Source organism: Eriocheir sinensis, chromosome 9, assembly GCF_024679095.1.
Source record: "Eriocheir sinensis breed Jianghai 21 chromosome 9, ASM2467909v1, whole genome shotgun sequence".
NCBI lineage: Eukaryota > Metazoa > Arthropoda > Malacostraca > Decapoda > Varunidae > Eriocheir > Eriocheir sinensis.
The window spans coordinates 16096161-16103872 of NC_066517.1; the positions used below are offsets into that span (position 1 = coordinate 16096161).

Genomic DNA, 7712 nt, shown 5'->3' on the forward strand with positions numbered 1-7712 from the left:
ATGATGAAAAACTGATGTAGACAAACACATGGAAATCGATGAAAAGTGACTTAGCCGATTATTTTATGAGGGTGACGATATATTTAAGTTACTATAAATAGACTTTTGGTCACGCTTTCGTTCCCCTTGCAACACATCGAGGGAACGTTCTGCTTCCTGTGGTGTATTCAGAAGATTCGTTTCATGTAAAAATGCAGCTGTTGTTTCCTTGGATAAAAATGCAGCTGTTGTTTCCTTGGATAAAAATGCAGCTGTTGTTTCCTTGGATAAAAATGCAGCTGTTGTTTCCTTAGATAAAAATGCAGCTGTTGTTTCCTTGGATAAAAATGCAGCTGTTGTTTCCTTGGATAAAAATGCAGCTGTTGTCTCCTTGGATAAAAATGCAGCTGTTGTTTCCTTGGATAAAAATGCACCTGTTGTTTCCTTGGATAAAAATGCAGCTGTTGTTTCCTTAGATAAAATGACACGCCTATATTAATCTTTTAACAGCGTTGTCGTGGGTAAATGTGTTACAATGATGGTGTCGAATTTAACTTGAGGAGAATGTTGATGTGAATGTTCGCTTGTTGATTTTCCTGTTCATAATGGTAGGTCAGGAGCACTCGGGTCAACACACACACACACACACACACACACACACACACACACACACACACACACACGACGAAAAAACGAAAGGAAATAAATAAATAAACGAAGAACAAGAAGAACAAGAACAAAAACAAGAAGAGAACAAGAACAAAATGAACAACAACAAGAATAATAAGGAGAAAAAAAAAAAGACAGTAAGAAGAAAAAATGAAAGGAAATAAATAAATAAAAGAACAATAACAAGAACTAGAAAAAAAAACAAGAAAACAAGAATAAGATGAACAACAACAACAAGAAGAATAAGAAGAAAAAGAAGAAGCAAACGGAATTCCCCCCCCTTGAAATTATCTTTGACATTAAAACCTCACCCCCCCCCTTTACTACCCCCTCCCCCCCTCCCCCCCACACTAACAAGGAGTCACAGTGGAAGCCAACAAAAGGGGAAGGGGGCGTGACACTACCAAAACGTTACACTCCTCAACCACTCAGGGATAAACACACAAACAAACATAAGAGTCAAAACAAGGAGGACTGACTAGGGAATTCCAGCGTCTGTTGCGAGTGTCTCAAGGGTCAGAGTCACGTGATGTCACCCTCTAAATCCTGCTGCTCCTCCTCTTCTTTCCTAGTATTGCATGGTGGTGGTGGTGGTGGTGTTAGGGGGGTTGGGAGGGTGGGGTGGCAGTGGCGGTGTTTTCCCCAAAGTTCATCGAGGCTGGGATATTTAAAGATCAGTGTTATGCATCTCACACCCGTCAGTTAGCATCGGACAGCAGACGAGGGAAGATACTCTGCTCCTCTATCGGCTGGTTCTGTTGCTGCTGGTGGATTCGTGACCCTCCCTGCCTCCCTCCCTTCCTTCATCCCTTCTGCAGGTAAGATTTGGCGTGAAGTGATTAAAAGGGTAAAAAAAGAAAAAAAGGAAAACATATCTTGGGGCTGCATATATCTTGTGTCTACCTGCTTCATACTTGTTAATTTGTGCCAGGTATCTACAGAAATGAGTCCGAAGCTAAGTAGTAGTAGGAGTAGTAGTAGTAGTATTAGTAGTAGTAGTCCGAAATTGACCTCTCTATAATGGGAGCGGCGAATAGCGGGCTTTTTTTTTTTTTTTTTTGCACTTTTTGTTGCCCTTGAGCCGTCTCCTTTATTGTAAAAAAATACTAAAGTTTGCATTATTTAACTAATTTTTAACTCTCTCTCTCTCTCTCTCTCTCTCTCTCTCTCTCTCTCTCTCTCTCTCTCTCTCTCTCTCTCCCCAGCAGCATGGCCCGCGGATATGTGTCCCTCCTGGTGGCTGTGGTGGTGGTGGCTGGGGTGCTGCACGCCCCGACTCCTGTACAGGGGTTCGACTTCTCCGCCATACTGTCCTCCGTGGCCGACACCGCGATAAAGTGAGTTAGAGAGAGAGAGAGAGAGAGAGAATGTGTGGTACAATGAGATATCTATTTATTTCTTGTGTGTCTCTCTCTCTCTCTCTCTCTCTCTCTCTCTCTCTCTCTCTCTCTCTCTCTCTCTCTCTCTCTCTTCTTCCTCCTATGCTTCCTCTTTCTTCTTTCCCACACCATTTTCATATTTTTCTATTTCCTCCTCCTCCTCTTGCTCCTCCTCTTCTTTTTCTTGCTTTTTTTCTTCTTTCTCTTCTTTTTCTTCCTTTTCTTCCTCCTCCTCCCCCTCCTCCTCTTCCTCCTCACAAACGATTGCTCAGCAAACTATTGGCGCATGGTATCTCAGGTAACATTCACACTTGGCTTGTGGACTGGCTCTCTGAGCGGAGACAGAGAGTAGTTCTAAACGTTTTTTTTTCATTTAACTGGCTCGATGTCAGACGCGGCGTACCTCAAGGATCAGTGCTTGGTCCCATGCTCTTCTTAATTTATGTTAATGATATCGATGATGGACTCACTTACAAAATATCAAAATTTGCTGATGACACAAAAATCACTAAAAAGGTAACGACGACACTCGACGAAGAAGCATTACATTCAGATCTAGATCGACTTGCACGTTGGGCGAATCAATGGCAAATGAAATTTAACGTTGACAAATGTAAAGTATTACACGTCGGAAACAATCGCGTTCAGTACGTAATGAATGGCCAACAACTTTCTGCAGTAAGTAATGAAAAGGATCTTGGAATCATTATATCAAGCGATTTAAAGCCCGGTCAGCATTGTTCAGAGGTAGTTAAAACTGCAAACAAATTGCTTGGTTTCATCTGACGAGTCTTTAATAATAAATTGGAAAAAGTAATATTAAAACTGTATAATTTGCTGGTTCGACCCCGTCTAGAGTACTGTGTACAGTTTCGGTCTCCCTACTACAGAAAAGACGAAGAAAAGTTAGAACAGGTTCAACGGAGAGTAACAAAGATGATTCCTTGGTTGAGAAATTTATCTTATGAACAAAGGCTTAAAGAAGTAAATTTATTCAACCTATCAAAACGAAGAATGCGAGGCGATCTAATAGAAATGTTTAAAATGTTTAAAGGATTCAGTGATATTAATGCGGATGATTACAATTGGTCGATCAAATAGAACAAGAAGAAATAACAATTTCAAGATAAGTGGTAAAAGATTCTCATCACACGAAGCTAAACACTTCTTCTTCAATTGAGTTGTTAATGTGTGGAACTCTCTACCCTGTGATGTCGTTGATAGTACAACAAATACGGCCTTCAAGAATAGATTAGACAAGTATTTTGAAACCAACCAGCAACTAAGATATTACTCATTGTCGTAATAACGTTAATTAAGTTCTTTCGAATACTGGTGACCTTTTCCGTTTTTATCGTCCGGTAAATGGTACCAGTAATGGTAATTCTTTCCTCTTTCCTACATAATTTCCATGCAGTTTTTCCATGCTGCATGGTTCTTCTTCCTTTCCTGCCAGCTTTGGCTGGAGGGATGGGGGGGGTGGGGAGGAGCCTTCGCCTTTGCTGTCCTTCATCTTCCAAATTTGATTAGATAGTTAGTGTAGTTTGTCACAAACAGCCTCGTAAGGACCAGCAGGTCTGCTGTTGTTTGTTCATCCTTTGTGTTCCTCCTCCCCACTATCACCAGGACGCCATTAATCACTCTCCCTCCGGCGCCAGTCACTATCATCCCACGAGTTCCGGCGAGAAGGTCACTGTCATTGCCAAGGTCACTATCACTTCCTCTCTCACTCCCACTCAATTTCACTCACTTTCTTTATCTTTTTTTTACTCTTTCACTTACTCCTTTTTCCTTTTTGTTGTTTATGTTTTGTTTTTGTTTTTTACATTTACTCTCCCATTTACCTTCTCTTTCTCTCCCCTACTGTGGAAACCCTTCTCTCTCTCTCTCTCTCTCTCTCTCTCTCTCTCTCTCTCTCTCTCTCTCTCTCTCTCTCTCTCTCTCTCTCTCTCTCTCTCTCTCTCTCTCTCTCTCTCTTACATCGCTCTCCCTTTCCCTCCCTTTCTCTCCCCAACCATACCATACACACCCATCTCCCTACCACACTATCCTTCCCTCCCTTCACCCCCCTCTCACCACCTCCCTCCCCCCCCTCTCTCCCCTCACCACATCCACTCCCAACAACCTCCCTCTCATAACCCTCACACGACCCTCCTCCCCTCACCACCACCCCTCACGACACAACTACACCATTCCCCTCCTTCCCCATCACTCCCTCATCCCCCTTACATCTCCCCCTCTCCCCCGCCACAGTCGCTTGTACGTGGACCGCGAGATCAACATCGTGGACCACTATTGCACCCTCAACCGCAGTCCACACTTCTACAGGTGGGAGCTCAAGTGGCGCGCGACGGTTACCTGCCCGGGATGGACGCCGATCAAGGGAACAGGTAAGGAGGGATGAAATTTGCTTTTTGAATACGGTAATGATTTTTTTTTTTCTTTAACAGCAGAGGAGTCAGTTCAAGGGCATAAAAAAAAAGGAAACAAATGTGAAAAAAAAGCCCGCTACTCACTGCTCCTTGCAACTTTCTTTTTAATTAGGTCAACATACTTTTATTTTCTTCTTTAATTATTTTTTTTACCCCTTTTATTTCTTCGTTCTTAAAGATGTATGTAATCCCTTTCTTCTTCAACTCAATCTTTTTTTTTTTTTTTTTTTTTTTACCTGCAGTTAAGATCAATGTATTTCCTCTATCCTTCAACTTCTATTTCTTTCTTTCCGCATTATCCATGGCCTAAGTATCTCCTCTCTCCTTCAAATAAATCCCTTTCTTTTTAAACTGTAGTCAAAATCAATGTATTTCCTCTATCCTTCAACTTCTATTCCTTTCTTTCCACATTATCCATGGCCGAAGTATCTCCTCTCTCCTTCAAATAAATCCCTTTCTTTTTAACCTACAGTCAAGATCAATGTGTTTCCTCTATCCTTCAACTTCTATTCCTTTCTTTCCGCGTTATCCATGGCCTAAGTATCTCCTCTCTCCTTCCACTCAAATTACTCTTTTACACTCTCAAACAAGACGTAAGTACTTCCTTCCATTTACAAACCGAACTCCTTTCTTTCCACATTCAGTCAAGATGTGTGTATTTCCTTTCTCCCTCACCTCAATCTTTTTTTTTTAACCTACAGTCAAGATCTATGCATTTCCTTCCTCCTCCAACTCAGTCTCTTTTCTTTCCTAAATTAATCAAAGTCAATAATTCCTTTTCTCCCCTCATTTAACCAAGACCTATGCAGTATACTTCCTTCCATTTCCACAATCCTTTCTTTCCACATTCAGTCAAGATGTGTATTGTGTATTTCTCTCACCTCAATCTTTTTTTTAACCTACAGTCAATATATATCTACTTATTTCCTTCCTCCTCCAACTCAATCTCTTTTCTTTCCTAAATTAATCAAAGTCAATAATCCCTTTTCTTCCCTCATCTAACTAAGACCTATGCAGTATACTTCCTTCCATTTCCAATCAGTATATTCGTCACCTTCGTAAACAAACCGCCTAAGTCATTATTTCCTTCCTCCTCCAACTCAATCTCTTTTCTTTCCTAAATTAATCAAAGTCAATAATCCCTTTTTTTCCCTCATTTAACTAAGACCTATGCAGTATACTTCCTTCCATTTCCAATCAGTATATTCGTCACCTTCGTAAACAAACCGCCTAAGTCATTATTTTCTACTTTACAGGAAATCAAAAAAGAACTGTCATTATCTCATTTGTCTTAAGATTTAGGCAGAAATGAGAAGGTCAATTCTAGAACACTCAAACCCTGAATGACGACGGCAACTATACAGAAGTGGGCGTCACATGTTGAAAAATTGATGTAGACAAAAACCTGGAAATCGGTGAAAAGTGACCTAGGCGATTATTTTATGAGGGTGTCGATATGTCTATTTGTTTCCTTCCTCCTTCAACTCAAATTTCTTTCTTTCCATTCCTCCAAGACGTTCTTTTATATTCAACTCAAATTTATTTATTTCACGCGTTCCACCAAGACGTTCTTTTATATTCAACTCAAATTTCTTTCTTTCACGCGTTCCACCAAGACGTTCTTTTATATTCAACTCAAATTTCTTTCTTTCACGCGTTCCACCAAGACGTTCTTTTATATTCAACTCAAATTTCTTTCTTTCACGCGTTCCACCAAGACGTTCTTTTATATTCAACTCAATTTTTTTTCTTTCACGCGTTCCACCAAGACGTTCTTTTATATTCAACTCAAATTTCTTTCTTTCACGCGTTCCACCAAGACGTTCTTTTATATTCAACTCAAATTTCTTTCTTTCACGCGTTCCACCAAGACGTTCTTTTATATTCAACTCAATTTTTTTTCTTTCACGCGTTCCTCCAAGACGTTCTTTTATATTCAACTCAAATTTATTTCTTTCACGCGTTCCACCAAGACGTTCTTTTATATTCAACTCAATTTTTTTTCTTTCACGCGTTCCACCAAGACGTTCTTTTATATTCAACTCAAATTTCTTTCTTTCACGCGTTCCACCAAGACGTTCTTTTATATTCAACTCAAATTTCTTTCTTTCACGCGTTCCACCAAGACGTTCTTTTATATTCAACTCAAATTTCTTTCTTTCACGCATTCCACCAAGACGTTCTTTTATCCTCATTCTCTCCTCGTCCACAGCCAGGAACTACTACAGCCCCAACACGGCCGAGAGGGAGGCCACGCGGGACTTCGTGAGGAAGGCGGTGGATCGCGGCCTGATCGAGAAGGAAGACGTAACCGAGTGGCTCTGAGGTGCTGCGTTGTTTTATCTTAAGTCTATATATACCTAGTCAAGTCATACGCAGGTTTATGGAAGGAGACACGGCAGAGGCGTGGTTTATGCGTGACGTTACTTTGAGCCAAACTAGAGAATGTAGAAACAGGGATTTAGAGAAAACGACGGAAGACGGACTAATTTGAATCAATCACTTTAACATACCCTCCCTCACACACCCGTTTGTAGGCATTGGAATTACAGTCACGCAATAGCACAATAAAAAGACATTTTTTCGTCAGTGGCTTGCCTGAACGCGCTGTGAAAGAAGGCGAGAATGCACATCCAGAGTGTACATACGGCCCCAATTTTAGTCACCCCTGAACTGGCGGGTATTTTTTTTTTTTTTTTTTTTTTATAGCTCCAAGTGACGTCATCCCACTGCTCCGCCCCAAAACCGCCTCCTGCGCGTACCGGTCGCAGTTTGGAAGCAGAGTGACTTGACCTGGTATATATAGACTTGGGTTTTATCTACAGAAGGCGCCGCTTGGGTACACGCCAATAGACAAAGACAGCGAAACAAACATTAGTAACCGCTAGTAGACAACGACAGACAAGCAAGCAGTCACATTATATAGACAGGTTTACAGTGCTTTATTTTTGTGATCATTGCTGTTTTTTTATTGTTATTAGTATTATTGTTTTCATGTTCTTGTGTTTGTTTATATAAAGACTCCTCCCCAGAAAATACTGTTGCCATGTAGAGTAGCTTAACACACACACACACACACACACACACACACATCAACGCCACCCGCCCCAACCACACCCTCCAGGCCCACAACCTTGACCTCTCCATCTCTATCTCCCAACCACGCCCCTTCAGCCACATCTCCTAACTCTTCACGCCTCACTCCCACACCGCCACACCGCCGCACCGCTGGCCACACCCTATGTCCTTATAC

The 7712-nt window shown here is 41.3% G+C and overlaps 1 protein-coding gene across 1 annotated transcript; it reads left to right on the forward strand.

Moving 5' to 3' along the window:
- Positions 1–1312: 1312 nt before the first annotated feature.
- Positions 1313–7712, forward strand: LOC126996000 (anti-lipopolysaccharide factor-like). The gene is made up of 4 exons (XM_050855972.1): positions 1313–1466; positions 1857–1985; positions 4281–4417; positions 6672–7712. Exons 2-4 carry the CDS (start codon positions 1858–1860, stop codon positions 6782–6784), a joined length of 378 nt encoding a protein of 125 aa, XP_050711929.1. The 5' UTR covers positions 1313–1466; position 1857; the 3' UTR covers positions 6785–7712.

Bases quoted from the DNA above. Each gene is read 5' to 3' on its own strand.
- LOC126996000 (XM_050855972.1), top strand. From the start codon at position 1,858: ATGGCCCGCGGATATGTGTCCCTCCTGGTGGCTGTGGTGGTGGTGGCT. The intron at 1,986-4,280 runs GTGAGTTAGAGA...CCCCCGCCACAG, and splicing joins GTGGCCGACACCGCGATAAA to TCGCTTGTACGTGGACCGCG. The intron at 4,418-6,671 runs GTAAGGAGGGAT...CCTCGTCCACAG, and splicing joins GACGCCGATCAAGGGAACAG to CCAGGAACTACTACAGCCCC.